General features: G+C 53.5%; 1 protein-coding gene across 1 annotated transcript in view; it reads left to right on the top strand.

Moving 5' to 3' along the window:
* The window catches only part of RSPO4 (R-spondin 4), a 29,834-nt gene extending 9,910 nt beyond the window's left edge, over positions 1-19,924 (top strand). Inside the window, exons 2-5 of the mRNA XM_032353796.1 lie at positions 16,397-16,585; positions 17,269-17,409; positions 18,832-19,017; positions 19,681-19,924. Of these exons, the coding sequence (XP_032209687.1) occupies positions 16,397-16,585; positions 17,269-17,409; positions 18,832-19,017; positions 19,681-19,781 (617 nt within the window). The 3' untranslated portion in view covers positions 19,782-19,924. The remainder of the gene's footprint in view (positions 1-16,396; positions 16,586-17,268; positions 17,410-18,831; positions 19,018-19,680) is intronic.
* The last annotated feature ends 4,306 nt before the right edge of the window (positions 19,925-24,230 follow it).

Here is a 24,230-nt window from a genome sequence, read left to right as displayed (position 1 = left end):
CTGGAGTCAGTCTCCCCCTATCTGTCCTCACAAACAGCTCAGAGCCCCCTGTGGTTGACCTTGGGCCCTAAGGGACATACGACTTTCAAGGGCTTTTGTCTGCTTTTGGAGAGCCACGGGGCAGGAGTCCACAGGGAGTGGCCAACAGGCCATCCGGGAGGCCATCCAGGAGGTGGGATCCCCGGCAGTCCAGAGCTTGGAGTCAGGTTTGCCTCCACCCACCTCCTCGCTGTGAGCTCATGGGTCTACCACTTTATCTCACAGAGCCTCAGTTTCCTCCTCCATGAAAATGGGGCATGTGTAACCCCAGACTTACAGAGCTGTGGTGAGTGTGAAAGATCGAACACAAGGACCAGGGTGAGAGGCTCAGCCAACATGAGCCAGGCTCTGCACACTCACAGCCCTGGCCCCTTCCAGCACCTGCCAGAACTCACAGTGACCAGCCCCTCTGGCTCCACGCTACCCATATTGGTCCCAGACCTTTGTCCTGGTTTTAACTGGGCAAAAAGGATGGTTCCATTTTGCAGATGAGGAAACTGAGGCCCACTGACAGTGGCTGTTAAATTTTCAGGCCTGTGCAAGCCTGGGTTTCGGTTTGGCAGAGACGGTGCCTCGGGGCCAGGAGAGGGTTAGAGCCAAGATCATGAACCTCCCCATTTCCCTGTGCTCCTACACCCCCACCACATGCTGTGCCTGTTTCCTCTTCTTCCATTCAGTCCCTGCCCCTTGGCTGCATACCATTTATTGAGCACCACTATGGGCCAGGTTGGGTGCGTTACAACCTTAGAAGATGGGTACCCATTTTACAGAAGGGAAAATGGGACCCAGATGGGGGAAGTCAGTTACCCAGGTTCCCACCGCCCTCACAGAGTCCGGGTTGGAATCCCAGCTGGGGCTCCCAAGAGCTCCTTTTCGCTGTGCCAGGAATTGGTTAGCTAAAACCCAGGGCAGAGCATAAGGCAAAGTCTGGCTCCCGCTTGGTGACTGCTTTTGTCATATATGCCAGCACACGGCCAGGTACTCTGTGGGTTATCAACCCCATTTACCCTCCAGACAAACCTTCGATAGCATCATTCTATTTTGCAGGCGAGACACTGAGGCTCAGAGAGGTCAAAGGGCCTTCCTAGGTCAAGGTGGCAAATCCTTGGGTGTGTGACCTGGGCTCCCACCTCCACCTGGCGCTGTCTCCGCTCTCTCCATTTCCCAATCCTGGGCAGCTTGTCTGGGGGCCTGGCCCAGGCAGATGGTCACTGTGACTCACCACCTATTCTCAACTTGGATCCAGCTTAGGAAGCCACCATGGCGGGGCCTCAGGTTCACAGCATCTGGAGGGTAGGGCGTGGGTGGCAGAGGCAGGGAGCACAACTGGAGGGCAAGGCTGCTTCACAACCAGAGGGGACCCAGGACAGGGACCTGGTCCTGGTGGCCCGTGGAAGTCAAGAGCAACAGGAGGGCAAGGAGGCCCAACCGGAAGTGATGGCAAGGGGAAGCGGAAGCAATTTGGCATTTACGGGGAGGCTGTGGGGTCGATCCCATCCTGGGATTCTCAGATTAGGTCTCTTTAGATCTGAGACTGAATAGCGGATCTGTAAGCCCCTACATGCGCCACGCCAGGACTGGGCCACTTACCTTGTAGTAGCCCACAGGCAGAGCTTGCCTGTCCCCCCGCCTGCTTCCACAGCTGCCAGCCTCGTCCAGAACACCTGGATGACCATGCCCCCTCCCCGTCAGCACCTGCTGGAGCCCAGGCAGACCTGCTTCTAGGAAGATCCAGCACCATGCAAACTGCTTCTGAGCCCACGCACCTGGGCTGGCCCATCCGCCTGTCCGACCTCACCTGCCATGGCTCTCCCCTGACCACTACCCTCTTCCAAAACAAGCTCTTTCCAGCCTCTGGCCCTCCGTGCTTGCTGGTCCCTATGCAGGAATACCTCTCCTAACTTTTGTTCACTCCTGGTCACTACCACAAATAATCGCTCTCTCCTTCTGGCTGCAGACTTCATGAGGGGAAGACCCTCTTATTCACTGATGTGCTTGTGCCTAGAACAGTGCCTGGCAGAGAGAGGAAAGTCTCTTGATAGGAGGGAACACATTTTCCAGTGAGTGGGTGATTGTCTCCATTTTACAAGTGAGCAGACTGAGGTTAAATGTCTCAGAAGCTTGGAGCTGGCATTTGAGAGCAGGGTTGTCTGATCCCAAACCTCGGGATGTGTATCCATCAGGATGAAATGCCATTTCCATGGTCTTTGGGTCCCCTCTAAAGGATGAGTGATTCTCTTGCCACTCCAGCTGGGTTTAGGGAGGTGGGGAAGTGCTCAGCCCTGCCCCAGACCCTGTGGGACAGTTTTGGGGGGATCTTTTTCAGAAATCCATTTACACAGGCTGCAGAGGCAGGGGGTGGGGTGGGGGAGAAGATAGGGGATGCAAAGATCATTGCCCCCTCCCCACACTAAGCCCTGGAGCCAGCTACCAAGCCCCAGTTTCATACTCATGAGGCAGCTCTCTTTAAAACATTGTGGCAGGGACAGGGAGGACTCAGAGACTGTTTCCACCCTTTGTCACCAATTTGGGCACTGCAAGATAAGTCCTGTTCATTCAATCATTCAACAAACATTTACAGAGCACCCTTGTACCCAGCGGGGTGCCTGGACCTGGGAGGAGGGCTAAAAAAGACAGAGAGCCTGGGAAATTTACCTTTCAACTAGAACCATGTTGTGCATCTTTCTAAAAGTTTCAGTGGGTCTGGGATTTGTCTTTTGATTTTTGTCTAATAAATCAAATGAAAGCAAATAAGAAGGTTTTTTTTTTGTTTGTTTTTTTTTTTTTTTTTTTTGCTTCTTGTTTTCACCCTCATGTTCCTGGAGGTTAGAAAAGGGCCTGGCACATTGCGGGTATTCAAGAAATTCCTGCCCAACGGGTGGATAGATCATGAATATTGGACCCTTAACCACAGTGGGTTTTGACAGATGGAGAAACTGAGGCTCAGAGACAGGGAGGACCTGTCCTCCCTTTGCCCTAGGGTCCAAAGATCTGGGACAAGAGTCCACATCTGGGGCTCTCTCCCTTTGCTGGGATTTGAGAGGGGAAGGGAGCCTGTGAGAAGAGGCCAGATCCACAATCAGATCTGTGCAGACACTTAGTCCATGCCTGGAGGTCCCCTGGATTCCTGATTCTGTCACCCCTCAGAGCCTCCTGGTCCCCAGGGTCCTGGCTGAGAGGAGCTGGGGTTATCCCTGAACAGTGACAGGGTTTCGCATGAGGACTAGCCCTGACTTTTAGACCTGGTCGCCTTCCCTGATGCTTACTGGCAGTGGAGCCCCAGGATTTCTCCGTGCTGAGCACCGATCATATACCCAACGCTTCCTTGGGCTTCATTTTATGAGGCGAGGAGGATATTTATGTTGGGCCTATTCTGAGGGCTAGAGTCTCCCTAATACTTAATAAAAACCACCAGTTCTTAAGACCACCTGGCTTTAAACCTAAGCTTGCCACTTATCAGCTGTGTGATCCTGGGCAACTTACCTACCCTCTCTGTGCCTTAACTTCTTTGTTTTAAGAGGATACCTCATAGGGTTGTTGTGACAGAGTCCGGCCATATAGGCGCTCCACACCGCTCATACCTACCGTCTGCTAGACCCTGTTCTAATTGTGTCAAACGCCAATGAACTGCACCTTCACAACAACATAAAAAGACAGGTAGTATCCCATTTTACAGATGGGGAAACTGAGGCTCACAGAAGTTAGGTGGAAGCTTAAACCCAGGCTGTCTGTCTCCAGCCAGTGCTGCTAACGGCTCTGCCGCTGCTCCTCCTGCCATTGGCACTGTGGGCCTTTGGGGCTTGAAGGTCATTAGAGATGCTCCAAGCCCTGAGGGCTGCCTCCGGAAGTGGGGGATGGGAACAAAAAGGATCAGGCTCAAGATCCTCATCCTCATACCCAGCCAGGTTTCAGCCAAAGCAGCTCCATCCTTACCTGTCCTATTAACTCAGCATCCATATCCCATCTCGTTACGAAAAAAAGAAGGCTTCCGTGGCTGAAAATATTTTAAGTCCTTTATCAAGCCCCATCTTTTGTTTTCCTGCTGGGGAAACTGAGGCATGGGGCGATGAGGAACTCTGCCAAGATCATACAAGGAGTCTAAGTCCACCCCGAGACAGGTACCACCGTCCTCGTCCCTAGCGCTGGGCTCTGTCAGTCACAGGACTTTCACAGGACAAAGGAAAGGAGGTTGTAGGTAGAGCTCTCAAACCTGGTACCCTCCTCAGATTAACTTTCAGAATCTGGGCTTTCCAGTTCCTCTTAGGAAGTTTCTCCCGAATCCAAAACTAAGGATGTGCTGTATGTTGGCTAGTTGAATTTAAATACTTTAAAAAAATGAAAGTTTCCACTACCTTCCCGGGTATCCTGGCCCTTATATCTTCCTCAAAGCTTGTGGGAGCCTCCGGGTTTAGCCAGTGGGCATGGCCCCCCTCCCATGCTGCACTGGGTCTCCAGATTGGCTGGAGGAGTCCCAGCAGGGTCCTAACTGCTGCAAACATCCTCCACTGGGCCAGAGCTGTATAGCCTCTCAAAGAGCAGAAGAGTCCTTCACAGATAAAGAGCAATGGGGAATCAAAAGCGCCCCAGGGGAGGGAGTGGTAATAAGCAGCCAACTCAAGCCAAGCACCACCAGGTACTGTATACATGGGTCTCAGAGTACTTCACGGCAGCCAAGTAGGTTTGGAGAGGATCAGAGAAGAAAGAGACCTGCCCAAGGTCACACAGCAAACCGCAGAGACCCAGAACTGAAAGAAGCCAGAAACTGTCTAAGTCCACTCCCAGCTTACAAGTCCTCACTGAGCATCTACTGTATACCAGGCACCTGCTGTGCCAGGTGTAGGGCTATAGCTGGGAGGAAACATGCCAGAGACATGCGTGCTGCAGAGACATGCCGTTCACGGGGAGTGGGGGAGGGGCCGTGAGTTTCCTGAGCACCTGCTCTGCCCCGCTTTGAGCATAAGGCATTTGACAACCACCCTCCCCCGCCCCGCAACAGCCATGTGAGTTAAAAACAGAAGAAACTCAGGCACAGGGTATTTCAGCAGCTTGTTCAGGGCTTCTCCCACAGCGAACCTGTGTCTGTTGCTGGAAAAGAAAAGAAACTGTTTTCTCAAGATTTTTTTTGTGGGGGTGGGGGGTAACTGCGTCTACTTGACAACGTTGTGACTGTTTTAAACATAGGACAAGGCCAGACCGTTTCTTCTGCAATTGCACACCCTTGACGACACAACGACATTTTGACCCACAGACGGTTTTGTGACAAGACTGTAGACAGATTGATTTTCTGACAGTTTCACACTCGGGCCCGTCGTGTGATGCTTCTGTGTTCACAGATAACAGGTAGCTGCACTCTGGCAAGATGGGTCCTTGGCTTCGGGCTGCACACCCAGGGCTCCCACAGGAACACAAGCAGGACCATCCTTGAGGAGGGGTTAGGGGAGGGCAGAATGCATCTGCCCGGGCCAGGGTGGCTCATTAAGGGATAGGAAAGCAGAGATGTAGCTTGGCGAGGGGCAGGGGGCAAGCCTGGCACAAGCAGCCTGCTCTGAAATGGGTCTGCCCCGCTACCCGGCCAGAGGGCCAGGCAGAGACAACACAGGGCGAAGACTTCATGCTTCAACCCTGAGCACTAGAATCCTCTGGAGGTGGGGTTCACCATCCATCTCGCACCCGGCACTGTCCCGGCACCACGCCCACGTTCGGGTGCAGACAAACCCGGCGCCTCCCCTTCCTGCCTCGCTGACCTTGGCACGGTCCCCAGCTCTGGCTACTTGGGAAAGCCTTCCAGGGAGTGATAAGAGGAGCTGGGTTGCCCCTTCCAAATATTACCCAATATTACCCTGGCGTCTCATCCATCATCAGGCCTCCAGGGCAAGGTACTGTCTGGGAGCTCTGTCTAGCTCTGCTACCTCCAGGGATTGGCCTTTGAGCCCCAGTTGGCTCATCTGTGTAATGAGGAGTGGTAACTGGACCAACCTCCTTGCTTCTTAAAGTGAGGTCAGGGACTAATATCATCAGCATCCCCGGGCAGCTTTGTAGAGAAGCAGCAGCTCAAGATCTCACCCCAGACCTTTAGCGTCAAAATCTACCTTTGAACCCAAGACCCGAGGGTACTCTGTGCTTGACACTACTGTTGGGAAGCCCTGGCTGAACCCTCAGAGTGGTTTTTGTTTTGTTTTGTTCTGTTTTTAAATTTTATTTATTTATATGACAGAGAGAGAAAGATCACAAGTAGGCAGAGAGGCAGGCAGAGAGAGAAGGGGAAGCAGGCTCCCTGCTGAGCAGAGAGCCTGACTCAGGCCTCAATCCCAGGACCCCAAGATCATGACCTGAGCCGAAGGCAGAGGCTTAACCCACTGAGCTACCCAGGCGCCCTAGTTGCAGAGTGGTTTTTGAAGATCTCCTGAGCTCAGACATCTATGACACCAGGCACAGCACCAGAAGCTTTCAACCAAGCCCCTAACTGAGAGGAGGTAGTGCCTCGGATTTTAAGCAGCAGCAGCACCGGGTGATTCTATGTGGATTGAAATCTGAGGAAAGAACAGATGTGGGTGTGAACCCTGACTCCCCACCGCACTCCATCCCGCCTTCTCTCCCAGGGTCTGGAAAGGATTCCTTCTGGATTCCAAGCAGCGGCTGGGGTGGGGCAGGACGTTTCCCAGCCTCCCAAAGCCCTGGTGGGGGCAACAAGAAAATCCCCCAGAGAGAGTTTGGAAGGGACCTGACAGAAGAACGACAGGGACAGGCTCCCCTGGGTGAGGGCACACGTGCTGACTTGCCCCACATCCCGGGGGCTGAGCACGGCACAAGAGAAAATGTATGAGATACACCGAAGAGGCAGGCTCAGCCCCCAGATGGCCTGTCCTGGGCAGCCGGGCCAACTTCCTGTCTCGGTCAAGGTCAAGTGGGCATGGAAAGAGGCAGGGGCCTTAGCACAGCCCTGGGAACTTAGCAAGGCCATAGTAAGGGGACGGGGGACGTGTTATTCTGTGTGGAGGATTGAAGGAGGCATGGGGTACACAGGGACTCGGGAGGCAGTGTCGCCTCGACGTGAAGCTTTCAGCTTCTGGAGTCACCCTGCCTGGGTCTGACTGTCCACTACAGCTCCTATGACGTGCCTTTGGGCAAGCAGCGGCACTGCCCTGAATCTCCGTTGCCTCGCTTCTGAAGTGGGTGTGACGATAGTACTTAAATGAATTTTGTAACATCTCCACGCGGGATGGTGAGCAGCTCTGGAAAAGGGGGTCTCGAGGTGCAATATTTGCCAGGATAATCTGGATGAGCAAAAGCAAGGTGAGGACTTGCCTGTGGGGGCCACTGTGGTTTTGCCCTGCCCTGCTGGGGTTCATCCTTCCCTGGCAGAAAAGGAACATCATCAACTTCCTTTGCCCTGTATGAGCCTGGCCCTCCCACCGCAGCGACACTCTCTGAGGCCAAAGTGCAAAGCTATGGAAACTTGAAGGAGAAAACCCCAAACTGCACTCCGGCCCTCGAGGGAGCACCTTGGGGCGCCTCCCATGCGTCTCACAGAAAGCAAATAATAAAATAGTGCCCATTTGTCTGCCACGAGTGGTGCTAAGCACTTTACGTGGATGAGCTCGTATCAACCAAACAAGTGCCTGGGAGCCGGTTGCTGCGGTTGTCCCCATTTTGCCAAAGAGGAGACCGAGGTTCAGAGTAGTGAAGCTTGCTTGTCTAAACTCACCCAGCCAGGAAGTGTTGGTTTGTCAGGCTTCAAAACCAAGACCACCTCAACATTCTGCTGAACGTGAGACCCTCTATGTTCCCTCCCCAGGGTACTGAGAAGAGGCTGGGGGGCTGGAGACCTTTAGCCCTGCACCCCGTGGGAGACTATAAGCTGGAAGTCATCTCCAGGGCGCCTCCCTTGCTGGGAATGGTGCAATCTGCCCCCCAGGCAGGGATGTGCCGTGGGGCTCCTCTGAGCCAGCTTCCAGGGGCAGCAACTGCCTCCCATATGTGGGGGCCTGAGCGGACAGGCGGGAGCCCAGATGTTGTTTATTTCCTTTGGTCATCGGCGACATGTATCCCCAACTGCCAGGCAAGGATCAGAAGACGCACTGCCCAGGGCTCTCTGCATGCCCCCCCACCCCCACCACGGTTCTGATCATCCCCAGGGACAGAGCAGGACTCAGGTCAAGGACTGGTCCTCCTCAGGTTGCATGGCCTTGGGGCAAGGGGCAGCCGTCTCTCCATCCCCATCCTTGGCACCCCCCAGGGAGGCCTCCAGGACAGCTGTGTTAAATCCTCAGTCAACCATGACACACGATGTTCTCATGCAAGGCACACTTCCCCGGACACACCCCAATTAAGAAGAAACTCCACCCCCCCAAAAAATTTTGACATCAAAATAAAAAGTTCTGCACCGATTGCCCAAGCAAGCCCCGAATCACAGACTCCCACAGACGCGTGGCAGGTGGCGATGGTAAGAATCCTGAGCCTCTCGTTGGTGTCCGGCCTGCTCAGGTCCTCACAACTGGAAGATCAGCCAGTACGATGCTTGTTTAACAGGTGGGAAAACTGAAGCTCAGAGAGGTTAAGGTACAAGTTCAAGGTCACACAGGCAAAGATAAGGGGCAGAGCTGGGATGTGAACCCACACAGCCCAGTTCTTAACCCTACTCCACTCAAGTGTGGTCCCAGGTTCTACAGCACCAGCAGCTCTTGGGAACCTGTAGGCATTATACTTCCTCAAGGCCGGCCTCACCCCACCGAATCACCAGCCAGCGGTGTTTTAACAAGTCCAAGGTGAATCTGGCGCATGCCCCCATGTTTGAGAACCCCTGCTCCACATTGCCTCCTAACACCAGTGACTGAAGTGGGTGTGAGATGAACGGAGGCTCCAAGATGATAATACAGGGCAGCTGACCTTTGCCCTCAGTGTCAGGGGTCGTTAAAGGGGATGGGGGGCAGCCTGGTGAGCCTGTACCCTGTCTGTGAAATTTCAATCGGTTATTGCCTTATGGGAATGCAGGCCCAGTGTTGGTAGATCCTCTGATTTTTTCCAGAGAGGTCCAAATTCTGGCTTTCTATGTGAAATCTGGGTTTTCTTTGTTTTTATTTATTTATTTATTTATTAATGTTAGCAGTCTATCCAAATGAGGGTTTTTGTTTGTTTCTTTTTTGTTTTTTGTTGTTGGTTTATTTGGTTGTTGGTTTTTTGTTTTTTGTTTTGTTTTTGTTTTTTTTTGAGTATGGGGCTGCATTTCTCAACGTGGGTATTAAGGATTTTTCAGAGACAGACACGCTGTGGGCTGCTGAGGACGTGAACCTGTCTGGGAGAACATGTAATCTTCAGGGTCTTAGATGTCACCCTAGGCCTTTTGACCCCTTCCAGGAAAGCTCTGCAGGCTGAAAGGGGGTGGGAGGCATGATATTGCTGAGATGACCCTGAAGCCACTCGAAATTCCCAAATAGAAAAAATATGGAGATTCCTTGCAAACCTCAAGCCATTGACTCTTATTGCAATGAAGTTGCCTGGGGTTGTTCTCAGGCTGTGGGTCTCCCTGAGGTTGGGAACCCTTGTTGGAAGACCCAGGTCACTCCCTGATCCCAACAGAAAGGATAAACCTGCCCTTCACCCAAGACCAAAGCTGCCTCCTCGTGTCTACCTGAAGACCATCGCCTCGGACCTTCTGTCCACCAACACCTCTGGCCTCTGTTTGCTCACCTGTGAAAGGGAGGAGGGTCCAAGTGTGGACTGACCAAGTGTGGGCAGGCAAGGAACGTGAACTTACATTTATAAAGAAGTACCTACTGTGTGCCGGGCACTTGCTGGTTTGTTTGCACACATCTCATATCCAGGCCCATGAGGGGAGGAATTGCTGTGACAGGTTTTCAGATGGGGAAACCGAGGTCCACAGAGATGAGGGTACTTGTCCAAGGTCATTCTATGAGTGGTGGAGCCAGGACTGGAACCTGGGCATCTGCACCATAACACACATCCTTAGATTTGTGAGGGCACAGAATGGGTCATCGCTTCAATATGACAACAATAGACACAGTATATCAGGGGCCTGCTTTGTGCTAGGCTCAAAGCCAAGAGTTTTCCAGGAACTGTCTCCTTTAATTACAACAACCCTGCAAGATAAGTCTTATTACCCCCGCTTTTGCACTAGAGTAACTGAGCCCAGAGAGCTAAAGCACTTTGCCCGCGATCACACAGCTGTGCCCCAGAGCTCATAACTATAGAACCCCTCAGAGTAGACGTGACGCAGTGATTTGGTTGGATGCGTGGGTGAATGAATGAATGGATTGCTCAGCCCCGGGCTAACTCATGCTCTCAGAGTTGTTATAAGCCTGCCTCCCTTTGGAAACCGCAAAGCTTGATGTGATCCATTCCACTATCATTTTTTTGGGAAAAGACGAAATGACTCAGATGTCATTCCAAACCCATCCAACTGCTGGAGTGAAACAGGCCCATGTATTTGAGGCCTGGTATTTTGAGTAGGGGAGGATGGTCATGATCATGGGAGACCACTGATATAGGAAATCACATGGGGTTCCATCTCTTCTGATGTCCCCTGAAAACCCAAGGTATTGCAAGGAGAGCTCTAATGCTTTCCTTTAGAAGTGTGCATCTAAGCCGGGAGAGGCCAGTGATGAAGGCCAGGAGATGGTTGGGGTATACAAGAAGCCCATTGGGGAGCCACGGTAAGCAGGCTGGGGGGCTGGGGCTCCAGGTCCCTTGGCCTGGAGGAAACTGGAACCTGGACTTACATCATGGTCAGAAACTCTGTCTTTTGGGACCCAAAAGGTTTCTGGTAGCTTTATTCTGTCTGCATCTGATGTGTTTCTTTCTCTCTTTGCTTCTGTATATTAGGAGTCTAGTTGCAAGTGACAGGAAACCTACCGTAGAGTGGCTTGAGAAAAGAAGAGAATTTATGGACCCTCGCAGGGGGGCGTCCAGGTGCACACATAATCTCTCGGCTCTGCTGCTGCCTTGTGGCCTCTATTCTCACCTCCCACCCACCTGCGGGACTCCCTCCCACCCTGCAGTGCCCACCAACCCTGGTCTACATCTTCCCAAATCCAAATAGAGTGGAAAAGAAAATGCACACATGTCCATGCATACACACATGCCTGTCAACCACCCCCACCCCAAAATCTGAAGACTAGCTCTTGCTGAGACATGTGCCTAGGTTTGAACCAGCCACCAGAATCAAGGGGACTTGTGGTGAAGTGTATCTGGCTGCAGAGTCCCTCCATGAACCTCCAAGTCAGAGAGTGCGGACGGATGAGGTCTCTATGAGCACAGAGGGGGACGACAGATGCTAGTGGCCACAAAGGCTTCTCATACATGGGCACTAGCCTGCCTTCCTGCAAGTGTCCTTAGATCAAGAGCCCAATACAGACCATTGTCTGTTGGCCCAGAGTCAAAATTCCCAAGAAAGATGGTCTTATTCGTTCAGCCAGAAAGAGCAGTCAGTCCCTACTTCATTCAGTCTGTCTGGCATTGGCCAAGGGACAGCGTCATGCAATTCAAGCATGGTTTCCACATCTGGTTGTCAGGGAAAGGAGTTCGTGAGCAGGGAAGACCCATCCAAAATGCCTATTACATTTATTTTGGACTTATTATAATGCACATTCCTGGGCCTAAACCAGACACTTTATGAGCCTCCCTGAGAATTCTTAGGCTCGGTCAAGTTTAAGAACTATCACATTTGGGTCTTTCTAAAGAAGCATTGTACAAACGCTAGTTGTCATCACTTATGATTCATAGAATTATCGTTCAAGTCTCTACACCCATGACCTTGGGGAGGAGAAATAGCATTGCCCTGTCCAACAAGTTGCAGAGATGTGATGAAAAGCCAGAGGCCATCAGAGTTCTAAGTCAGGCGTGCCATTACAGTACAGAGCCACTAGGGGGCGCCCTAGCCCAACACTAGGACCAAGGACGCCGCAGGACGCAGAGCTAACTTCAAAAACCTGAAAGAAGGGTTGAGTTCCGTCCCGTGCCTGCACACCCATGTGTATACACACACACACACACACACACACACACACACACACACACACCACACACCCCCCCACCCCCCCACCCCACCCACCATCCGAGGTCACGGAAGGGTCCTTATCAGGTTCTGTCTTCTGCATGTGGAAATGTCACTCTAGAAAAATGCTGTAGCTCTAGTTGCTGTTTGGCTGTCTAAGCTTGAGGAAGTCTCCACCCCTTGTGGCCTCAGAATCCCCTGCACCTGCAGGGGTCAGACTGAAGAATTCCTAAGTTCTTCCCAGAGACCAGTTAGAAAGAGTTTACTTTGTTTGCATTACGTTCAGTCCCTCCTGTGAGCTTCAGCCCTCCCAGTGGCTGTGAGGTCCTGACAGCAGGGGCCATGCGTGGGCCATCCCTGCTGCCCCAGGCTCCGCCTGACATGGAGGAGCCTTGAACAAATGCTCCACGAGGGCAGTAGGGGGCTGGCTGCCCAGGTCCCTGCCTCCACTGATGCTGCAGGACCCTGGGGCCCCATGGTCTCCTCAGCTGCAAAGTGGGCAGAGACACCTGAGTCAGGTGTGAGTCTCTGTCCACGCACTCAGTGTGCAGCGAATGCTATTCTGTTTTTCTGTAATTGAACATAATTTCTACTTGGAACTCCTGTTCTGCCGGGAGGCAGAGATCACCTCAAGCCAAATGAGGGTCCCTTTGCCCTTTGTTGTGGGGCCACATCTCAGGTCCAGTGGGATGACACAGCACTGAGGCACTAAGGAGAGGTACCCTGTTCTCACTGACATCACCCTGTGCCCACCCGTGAGGCTGAAGACCCCACAGCATCAGTCATTCTCATGCAGTCCTCAGGATCTGATAGAAAGGTCCAATGGCCTAAGCAAGAGGGGTGACACTTTCGCCCCTCTCCTATACAAGTAGACAGCCCTGGGTTAGCATGGCCACACCATGGCCTCTCTGCCAAGTCCCTCTGTCCCCGGCATCCGCCCTGGCTCTGGCTTCCAAGTCCACAATCCCACCAGCAGAGGAAGAAGGGGAGGAGAAAAGAGTCACCCTTCTTTAAAGGTCATTCCTGGAGTGTGGACAGGACACTCCCACTTGAAGCCCATTGGTCACAACTTAGACACTGCACCATATACCTCTGCAAAGGAGCCTGGGAAATGTAGTCTTCATTCTTGGAAGACATAACTTTGGCTAAACATAAGGTTCCCTTACTGAGGAGAGAAAGGACCTGGAGGCATAAGTAGCACAGGGCTCGAAGGTGCAGGTCTCTGCTGCTCTCAGAACTTCTGTCACCTCCTGCCCAAGATCTCAGCTTGAGAATGGGCCAGGGCTTGGGGAAGGAAACTGGGAGGGGTAGGAGTAGAAGGTAGTCCTCTTTCCTTACCTATCCCTCCCCAATCCACAGACACAATAGAGACTAAACACTTCTAAATATATTTTTATTGTAAAGTATTTTGAAACTACAGTCAAGAATAAAAAAATACAATGATCATTTGTATACCTGCCGGCCACTTGTTGCAAATCTTCCCATCTTAATATTTGCTTCAGATTTGAAGAAATGAACTATTACAGATTCAAGAGGAGTCCCTGGCCTTCTTCCTGAATCCTTTTTCTCACCCACATCCTGAATTCAGTGTTTATTAACCCCTTATGTCTTTCACTCTTGATACAAATTTAAGTATCACACATGTCCAAGAATATTGTTTTGCAGGGTTTCGAACTCTACACAAATGGCTTCTTCCTCTGTGATTCGTTGTGCAATCTGCGTTTTTGCTGTCAGCCTTGTCTTTGAGAGTATCCATGAGGTCAGCTGCAAACCCTCCCCAGTCACGTATCGTGGGTCATATATGGGACTGCACCCTAGTGAGCTTATCTCTTCTTTTGATAGTCAGGTTTTTACACCTGTTTGCTATTAAATGATGTCACAGCGAACATCTTGGCTCATGCTTCTTTGGGCACAGACACAAGGGTTTCTCTGTGCTGGTGGTTTGAGAGCATGGCCACGGGTCAGCAACAGCAGTGTCACCTGGAACCTGTTAGAAATGCCAAGTCTCAGTCCCCCCACCTCCGATCTACTCAGTGGGACACTCGGACACTCGGGGTGGAACCCAGCGCTGTGTGTTGCAACAAGACCTGTAGGAGAGGCTGGGACAAGGGTTTGAGAAGCACAGTTCTTGGCGGGGGGGACCGCAAGCCAAATTGCTGTGCTCAGAAAAGGCACATTCTCAAATTTACTAGATGCTGCTGGACTTTTCTCCAGGGTTTATTTACTCTCCTGTCAGAAGGGAGGGTTTGCCTGTCATTCTTGCCAGCACTCTGTATTATCAGAATTCAAACTGTTTCCCTTGGGATGGGAGGTCTGGATTCTGCTCGCTTCTCAGCTGATGTTCTCTCTCTAGCCCTGGAGATCCCTCCTATGACACCACGCACACTCTCTCTCTGCCCTCAGGTCCCTGCGGGGCTACAGCTTTGGAAACACACAAATCTCTACTCTGCTCTTCTGTGGCTGTTTCTCTTCCCAGGGGCATTAGCAAGCCTGCTGGATCAGTCGGGGTTCTCGGGTGTAAGCCACAGCAGTGGGAGATATCAGCAGGTTGTGGGGGGCTCACCAGATCCAGGTAGCTGAGGGTCAGGCTTGGAGAAATGGCAGGACCCATCCCAGAGTGGGAGGGAGGGGAGGCAGAAAAGGCCCAGACTGGTCTGGACAGTGACCCTTATCCCCACACAGCCCCTCACTCTTTTTGTCCAGCTCCCAGGACTCGGGGTCACGGGAATGAGTATCTGATTGGTCAATGCCCATCACTGCCAACTTGAAGAAGGGCTGAACTTCCTTGGTTTCTGTTCTGGGGAGGGGGCCCCAGGAATTACCCTTCTCCGGGTCCTCACACAATAGGGAATTCCTCTAAAAGGCAAATGAGGCACGAATAGAAAGGGGGGGCAGGTAGACCTGGAGAGTCAAGAAGGTCCTACGCTGGGTGGCTGTGGGCTCAAGGGGAGTCAAAGTATGTAACTGGTTTATTAAACAGTCTGACCTTGATGGGGTATAATGCAGAACAGTTTCACATGTCCCCAGTTGCCCCTAAGAAGCTGCTCGGTCCTTCACGGACTCTCCCCACCCCCTACCTCCAGTGGTTTTCCCTGCTGCCTCTCGCTGAGACATTTGCCAGGAACCACCCTGCTTGGGTGAGGCCACAGCCTCCCCAAAGTCCGGCTACTTCTAAGGGGCCCTCGCCACTGAGAAGCCCCCCAGGCTTGCCGTGAAGGATGCACAGGTTCTTCGGCGGCTGCCTCTTCTCTCAGCTCTGCCCATCTCTCTCCTGGCCTCTTTACTCCACTCAGAGAGACACAGGCAGGAAGGAGAGGGTTGGCAGAGCTGTGACAGAATTGAATGCCCAACAGGGGCATAAGAAGCTGGCCCCCCCTTGTTGCAGGCACCCCATTTCTGGGAGGGGCACCTTGCCCCTCTTCTCACTTGGTTTTGGGGGTTGGGAACAGAGGGAAAGTCACAGCCCCCCACCCCAGGCTGACAAATCCCAACTCTCTAAGTGGTCAGCTTATCAGGTAACAATCAGGAAAGCAGAGACCCCCTGTGAGCCTTGGAGAGGCTTCCTTTCTAGAGTATTCTCTGCCTCCTTCCCAGCTTTGGGTCCTGGCTGACTCTGGGGCAACAAATTTTCCTTCCCTCAACTCACTACACTTGATGATGCTGGGAGTATTTGATGATGGTGACAGGGAGGAAGGGAGTCTTGTTCAGAAACACAGGAAATGCAGGAGGATGAGGGTGTCCCCCACCCCCACATGCATGCGCACCCCACACACACTAGAGGACAAGGGTCTCCCCTACCCCCACCTGCAAGTGCACCCTCCACACACTGATAAACACACACTATTCCCATGAAGGCTAAGTTTGCCTGTGAGTTCTAGAAAACTCCACATAATAGTGGTTTAAATGAAACAGAGATTTTTCTCTCCTGTAAGTCTACACGGGCAGCCCAGGGCTGGTATAGCATGTTCTACCTTCCTTGGGAACCTGGGCTCTTTTTTCTCATATCTCTATCATTCCACGATAGCACTTCATGATCCAACGTAGCTGCATGTGTTCCAGCCATCGTGTTCACATTCCACTCACTAGGAAGGGTGAGGGGATGACAAAGGGCATGCCCCTGCCCTTTAAGGCAGCTTCTTAGAAGTTGCACACATTGCTTTAGCTTATATACGGTTGGCCAGATTGGGGTCACATGACCGTACCTAGTTGTCTGGGAAATGTTGTGGTTTGTCCGGGTGGCCATGTGTTCAGTTAATATGCCCCACGAGATGGTCCGTGCTGCTCATGTACATGGTTTGACTATGTCTCTCCCACTTTCCCCACCTTCCTCCCTGGTCTGGCTGGCAGTGGGCACTGGTCCAGGGGGCAACTGCACAGGCTGTGTCATCTGCTCAGAGGAAAATGGCTGCTCCACCTGCCAGCAGAGGCTCTTCCTGTTCATCCGCCGGGAAGGCATCCGCCAGTACGGCAAGTGTGTGCATGACTGTCCCTCTGGCTACTTCGGCGTCCGTGGCCAGGAGGTCAACAGGTGCAAAAGTACGTGGCTTCCCCCTTGTCCTATGCTAGTGCTGGGTTCTTGAGACCTCTGGCCCACACCCCACCTCTCACCCCAACATGACCGCAAGCAAGCAGTGTGTGCCTAAGCCCAGACTCCAAGATACCAGCTTGGTTTCAGGCTGGCTCAGAAGCCCTACGCAAGACAGCGCCCTAGCAGCTCTCGGCACTAGTAGAGCAGGAAACCTTCACCTCTATCTACTGTAGTTTGCTGTATGGCCTTGGGCATGTTACTCCCCTTCTCTGTGCCTAGCTCAAAGGGAAAAAGGAGTCCTAATTCCTACTCTGATTTTCACTGTGACCTGGGATAGATCATGCCCACGTTTGAGCTTTGATGGAAATGCAGCAGAAGTCCTCCATCACAGCCCAGACTTGCTATGTGACTCTAGACCAGTCACTTGCCCTCTCTGAGCCTTGGCTCAAATGAGAAAGGGAATCTTGACCTTTCAATCCAAGGAAGCCTGTTACCTTGGATGTGGCACCTGCCCCCAGTGAGCCTCAGGGCAGACAAGGAAAGGAGCTCTGGAATGAAGTTCCCGCACAGGTCTGGGCTTCAGAGGAGACCGAATCCTGATCCCAGGGCTACAGAGCTTGGGCTGCTCAAAGGCAGAAGGCCCCCTTCTGCGTGGCCACCCTAACCACTGGTGGCCCTGGCTTTCTTGCAGAATGCGGGGCCACGTGTGAAAGCTGCTTCAGCCAGGACTTCTGCATCCAGTGCAAGAGGCGGTTTCTCCTGTACAAGGGGAAGTGTCTGCCCTCCTGCCCGCTGGGCACCACCGCCCAGCCCAGCACTCGGGAGTGCCAGGGTGAGTGGGGGCCTCCTTGCCCCGCCTCCTTCCCTAAGGGGCTGGTGAGAGCTGTCAGGAGACCAGGAAGAACCACAGGAAAATGTCCTCCCAGGGTGCTGGGAGGCCCAATAGGGGACATCAGACACACACACAGGGACCCTTCTATACATTAGAGCCATCCATTATACATTGAGCACCATTATCACGGCCACCATCACTACCAACATCAGATTCGTTGCTATTACCAGGGGGAGGCCCCAGAGTTCACAAGAGGAGCACCGATTTTAGAATCAGACAAACCTGGGTTCAAATCCTTTTCACGTCTCCCTTCTGCCCCTCCCTGAAGCCTAATCTCCCCACCCCTACTTCAAGCTTCAGGTCAGGATTCTCCTCATCCAGGAAACCTTCCGGGTCCCCCAGGCCCCCAGGACCCACGCCTCTTCCGGGCTCCGGTGGCTGCCTGTGCTTCCCCTATTATGGCCCAAGCACCCTGCCGTCCGTCCCAGCCTGACATTTCTCGGTGGTGAACTCCGGGAGTCGGAGCTGGGTCTGTATTGTGCCCGCTGCTGCTCTGCACCTAGCAAAGCACGAGGCATAGAATAGGGGCTCTGTCCCTACTTGGCAAATGAACACATCAGCATAAGGACCACTGTTCTCAGGTCTGGAGACCTGGTTTCTGGGCCCAAATAGGTCTTAAACACTTGCCATGTTCTGATGCAGATTCCCTTTTGTGTTTCCTTAGCAGGCCCCTTACCTGCTCTAGGCCTCACTGGCCTATTCTGCAAAATGGGGGTATTAACAGCCACCTTGTTTTTTGCCTACCTCTCGGGAACTCTTAATAGAATCAAATGCGAAAAACTATATGTGTGTGTGAGTGTGTGTGTGTGTGTGTGTGTGTGTATTTTAAAATTGTTTCCTGCTAAGAAATTTCTTGGCCCGTGACCTCATTTTTCCTCACAATAGCACCGAATAGCTTCTGCCTTCCCCAGCCCATCAGAGGCACATGATCAAGGTCAAAGCGATGTCCTGGCCCTGAGGGCCTCCCAGCAGACCTTCTGGCCTCTTGGCCTACCTGTCCTCCTCCCAGCCTCCCCCCTGCCTCCCCACCAGCTGCCCTCCCTCCCTCGCATTTGCCAGGCCCCCCAGACTGCATACACCTGCCTGTATCCTTCCTTCTGCTCCACTGGATCACCGCCTCTCCCTCTAGCTCCTCAGTAATCTCCTCCGGGAAGCCCTCCCCTCTAAAGCCCACTGTCACTTCCACTTCTGGCCCAGGTGTGTTTTAGTATGGTGCCCATCCCAGGCCCTCATAAATAGTCAAATGTCTCCCCTCTGCTCCTGGTGAAAGCTGTTGTCTTGAGGGACCTGGACCGCTCCGACTTTGCCCTTGGATCTCCCTGCCAGAGATCCAAATTGTCTGTCTGTGTCTCCACCCAACAGAAGAATGTGAGCTGGGCCCTTGGGGGAGCTGGGGCCCCTGTTTGCACAACGGGAAGGCATGTGGCTCGGCCTGGGGTCTGGAGACCCGCGTGCGGGAGGCCGGCCGGGCCGGACGGGAGGAGGCAGCAACCTGCCAGGTGCTCTCCGAGTCAAGGAAATGTCCCATCCAGAGGCCATGCCCAGCAGGTAAGCACCGGGCCACATTCGGGGCTGCAGCGGGGAACCCTGGGGGGCTGGGGACATTGCCTGCCCAAATAGCACCCATAGGGCAACCGGAAAGTCCAAGATTAGCCATACCTTCCTGTGGGTTAAGTCCTGCCCTCCCTGGTATCCTGGTATCCTTTCAAAGGCAGGTGGGATCAGTCCCAACTCCCGGAGAGATACGTGCCTGCCTTCATCAGGACTTCTCTGCCCTTGCAGAATGACCACCTCCCTTTTAATAGCAAGGATTTCAGAACGCCCTCTTTATGACTCCAAAGTTCATGGATAATGTGATCTCCTTGCACGGGTCATTAAAAAAAAAAATCAGTTGATGCCCTGTCATATAGAAGAGAAATAAAAGAAATTCCCCCACGTGGTCACACTTGGGCTCAACACAACTTGCGAACACCTAGAGGAGTCAGGGCAAACGTGAGAGCTCCCGTCCGGGCACAGAGATGCGACTTCCCAAGAGGGGACCAGCTCTTAGTAAAGCCCAAGTAAGCCCTCTGATCTCTAAACGGGCCCCACGCCGCCGGCAGCCTCGGGCCATTCAGCAACGCGCGAGTGTTCAAAAGCAAGTGGATGGAAGGGCTTCCCCGGGCTGGGCCGCGAGGGCCTCAGACACAATGCCCTGTGCTCTCGGTGCAGGGAGGAACCCCAGCCAGAAGAAGGGGCGGAGAGACCGGCGCCCGCGCAAGGACAGGAGGCAGGACCGCACGCTGGACGTGAGGCCCCGCCCACCGGCCTGAGGAGTCCCCGGGGCTTGCCGCCCGCGGCCCCCCCCACCCTCCCGCAGCCTGCAGCCCTCCAACCCCCACACGGCTACCCCCTCCTGCTGCGGCCGCTGGGACCGCATCCTTCTCTCTCCCCGCCCTTCCCTTCCTCCCCGCGTCCTGCCTTTCCAGCTCTTCTTCATTTCTGCTCTTCCTTCCGTTTCTCCTCCCTCCTGCCCTTTTCCCTTCTCTTTAATCTCTTACCTGTCTGCCTTTCTTTTCCTGGTCTCCTGTTTTCTTTCCTGTTCTTCCCTGTGTCCTGCTCTCTCTACTTCTTAAAGAAAGCAGACGTCTTTCTCGAGGCCTTTCCCTGACCCTGTTGGGACCCCTGTTCGCAGAGAGGGCGTGTCCAAGGGCGGGGCCCAGGCCGCCGTCCCGGCAGGCTGTGCGAGTCCTTAGGGCCCTGCTTCTGCTCCAGAGGAGACCCCAGAACCCAGGGCTGCCAGTGCCCCCTGCTCAGGCCAATCCCTGGAGGCCATCTCCACAGCCCTTGGTCACCGGCTCCTGTGGGAACCCCCAGGAAGAGGCTCTGGGGGCTCCCCATTCCCTGTGTGGACACAGATGGGGCCTCCGGTTGGACAGCCAGCCCTGAGCCTGCCTGACAGAGTTTGCCCTTGGTGCTCCATGACTGCCCTCCCTCATGGCTCCCTGCCCCCTTCTTCCCAAACTGACCATATTCCCTTTGGGTCCTTTGGGGGTCCAAGCACTGCTTCCGACAGGACTGTCATCCCTGGGGGAACCACGGGCCCAGCCCAGAAGAGGCCATCGAAGCCAAAAGGAACTTTGAGATTATCCAAGCTGCTCGGTTCCCCACCCTGGTGCTGCCTACCCCTTGTACCCAGGGGAAACTGAGGCCCAAGGAGGGACTTGCCCAAGGTCACCCAGGAAACCCAGGTGCTAGGCTTTGTACTTATTGGCTGCCCAGCGCAGCACACCCACAGGAAACTTTGGGGGCCTTTGGGGAGGTGATGAAAGAAGGAGCAAGGGAAGGGTCAGGAGGGAGGGAAGATTCCTCCATGCCCCAAGCCCCCAGGGAACCCTGAGCACTTGCATTTCACTGGGACACCCCCCACCACACCAGGTGAGAAGAACATCAGGGAGTCTCAAATAAGACTTAGTTCAGAAGACAGTTTGTTCTCACTGCCCGTCATTCCAGCATCACAGTACCTAGCCCCTCCTCGTTGGTCTCCCTGAGTCCCCAGGAAGGGGTGCTCCCAATTTGCCTTGGCACGGTCATGCCAAGGCTGGCCTGAACTCAGAAGGTCCCAGCAGCTAGAAGCATTGGGAGCCTGAGGCCCAAGGGGCCCCGGGGTGGTCTGGGGAAGGGGGGCGGGTCCGCAGGCTGGAAGAGAGGTTAAAGGTGATGAGGTAGCACACCCCCCATCCCCCAAGAAGTGCCTACCCTCAGGCTTCCCTCTCTCTGGCATAATCCCTTGATCCTCCCCCACACACACACACACCCGCGCCAGGCCCACCCTCATAGCTGCTGCCCTTCCTCGCCTAGCCAGACCACCAGCTTCTCCTGCAAAAGTTTGTGCCTCTGAAATGCTCTATTGTTGTTGTTTCAAGACCCCAACTTTTTTTTTTTTTAATAAAGAGAAAAGAAAAAAGAAATTTGCAAGTGCTTCTTGGGCATGGGGAGGGTGTTATAAAACCATGACGCTGATGAGTTTGGAATAAGTGAATCTCAACCATGTGGGGCGGTTTCCCCTGGAATGCTCAGGGAGGGCTCCGAGGATGAAGGGAGGGCTGGGGACGAAGGGGGCACTGAAAGAAGAGGAGGGACCCTCAGCCCTCACAGCCAGGGTCCTCTCAAGAAAGGAACTTAGCCACAGGCTGATGACAGCAGCGCTGTGCTCCCCACCCAAGGCCTCTCGGCCCCATGAATCACAGATGTGGCCTCAGGAAACCATCTGTGCCCTGGATGACATGTCCACGGGGCCAGGGACACCCAGGAGGTGTGACCTTCCCAAGGAGCCATCTGAATAGTGATCTCACTGCTGGTGAGAGTGGCCTCTCAAACCCTGGGGGCCGGGGTTTGAGTCCCAGCCTGGCACCAGCTATCTGCTGGCTCTAGGCCAAGTCCCTTTTTACTTCTGGACCTCAGGCCTCCACTACCACCCCCGGTTTGATGGATGGCATGACTAGATTATATCCATTGCCCAAATCTGGGTGGTCCAACAGGATCCCTGGGGTGCTTGTCAAAAATTCAGATTTCAGCATCCTACCCCAGGCCTACTAATTGTGAACAAGTTTGGGGGCAGACAGGGAGTGCTAACTACTCATTCCAGGACCAGCTCAGTGGAGGCGATAGCTCTCTTAGGGGCCTTGCAGTGGCAGTGCTCAGTGTTATGCCCCAATAATGGGTCCGGGATTAAAGGAGCAAGACTGATATAAAGCGAAGGTCAAGCAAAGCTTTATTTCACGCCAAGCATCAAGAATCTAACCAAACAGGGGCGCCTGGGTGGCTCAGTGGGTTAAAACCACTGCCTTTGGCTCAGGTCATGATCTCAGGGTCCTGGGATGGAGCCCCGCGTCAGGCTCTCAGCTCAGCAGGGACCCTGCTTCCCTCTATCTCTCTGTCTCTCTCTTTCTCTCTGCCTATTTGTGATCTCTGTCAAATAAATAAATAAAATCTTAAAAAAAAAAATCTGACCAAACGTTCCGGGCTGCACCTCTTACAAGAGAGGGCAACCCTTCTCTGTTTCACAGACTAGCTTTTAAGGGCAAAGGCCATGAGGTAAGGCCTGGCCACGCACAGGTGGCCAGTGAGACTGTAACACACACAGGAAACTCCACAGTGATGCCAGGTGACCAATTGAATTACAACTTACCCTAGTAGACATTTGAACCAGCCTATTACACCTGGATTAGAATCGACGCCAAAAAGGCTCCCAAGGGCGGTGGGGGTGGGGGGCTACTCCTTGGTAGCTAGGGAGACAGTATGCAACCCCCTACTGATTGGGTTTTTCCCACCTGGCCTGACCCACCCCTGTATTTGAGCTTTGTTACCTGAGGCTGGTTTCCGGGACTTGACTCCAAGTAAATCCCCTGGGGGAAGGGGAGCAGGGACAGTTTCTAAAGAGGTTCTTACACTCAGGCCTAAGTCGGAGCATCTGCCTTTCTGCTTCGGACCACCAGCCTCTGCAATCCGATTTTATAGCGTTCCAAATATAGACCTCTTCTCTAGTATGTTTTCTGGTGGGATTTGAATTCTAGGATGCTGGAGGTTCTAACATCCATCATTCTAAGAAATCAAGACGGGAGAGGAAGCTTCCCCTCCTGCAATCCCCAAGCATGTTCTTTCCCTCAGGGGCCTGGTCCTCTGTTCCCAGATGAGGGCTGTGGACAAGGTTGTCCCCTTTTTTTTTTTTTTAAGTTTTCTAATTAGGAGATTAGTTTCTCGAGGGCCTATAAACTGGATCTCAGACGTTCCCTCCAGCTCCTAAACCTTTCTCACCCAGCCTCTCCCACATTCTCTGGAGGATCAGGCCACCTTACTGAGAAGGAGAGCCTCCCATGTAACTGTCTCTTACAGATGAAGCTCACAGAGAATCTTTGAAACTGGCCAGGATCACCCAGCCAGAGAGGGACAGAGCCCAGACGGAGGCTTGGGGCTGGCCAGATACTACTCCAGAAGAAGCAAGCACGGCTTGGCGCATGCTGAGAGCTCCCTGCTCTACCCTCCCCCAACCTCCCAACCCGGCTCCAGAGGCCACCACGAGATGGCGCTCTTTCAGGCAGACACCCCACCCCAGAGCTTGCTTGCTCTGTCCCCAGCTCCGCCTGCATGTCCTTCCCACCTCCTGTCCCTAGAGGGCGCTGCCCAGCTATGAACAATGCAGCAGCCCGGCTAGTAACCACGCCCTTTTCAGAAATTGGGGGTGGGGTGGGGTGGGGTGGGGTGGGGGCGGGGACTTCTGGCTGGCTTCTAACTCCCAGCAGGGTCGGTGGGGGTGGATGATAGGGGGAGGCTGCCTCCCGCCTCAGGCTGAACAAGAACCGTTGCGATGGTGGCTTCTGCCGAGTGGCATTTACAGCAAAGAGGCTCCAGGACTCTGGCTCCCCCCTCTCCCAGGCACTGAGGGGACGTGGATTCAAGGGAGGACCCGAGCTCCATATCCCACAGCAGGTCACCCTGACTGCCGCAGTTCCTACCTCCTGCCAAGACATCCCGGGCCCGGGCCTCCAGGGACTCCTGGAGTTGAAATTCTCCCATTTTCACTGAGAGGAACATTTCAAACGATCCTGTGTGGTCCCTCAGACTCAGGAAATGCGCGTTCTTGTAATAACAAAACAACAGTAATGATCATAATGATTAATAAGAAGAACATCTTAAATGTATTGAGTAGGCTAAGGGCTCTAAGGGCAGTGCCTCATTTCCTTTGCTTCTCTCCTCTCCCTACAGGTCATCTTTCTGGCTTC

This window comes from Mustela erminea, chromosome 7 (assembly GCF_009829155.1).
Source record: "Mustela erminea isolate mMusErm1 chromosome 7, mMusErm1.Pri, whole genome shotgun sequence".
In the NCBI taxonomy this organism is placed as follows: domain Eukaryota; kingdom Metazoa; phylum Chordata; class Mammalia; order Carnivora; family Mustelidae; genus Mustela; species Mustela erminea.
This window is presented reverse-complemented; position numbering and strand designations above follow the sequence as displayed.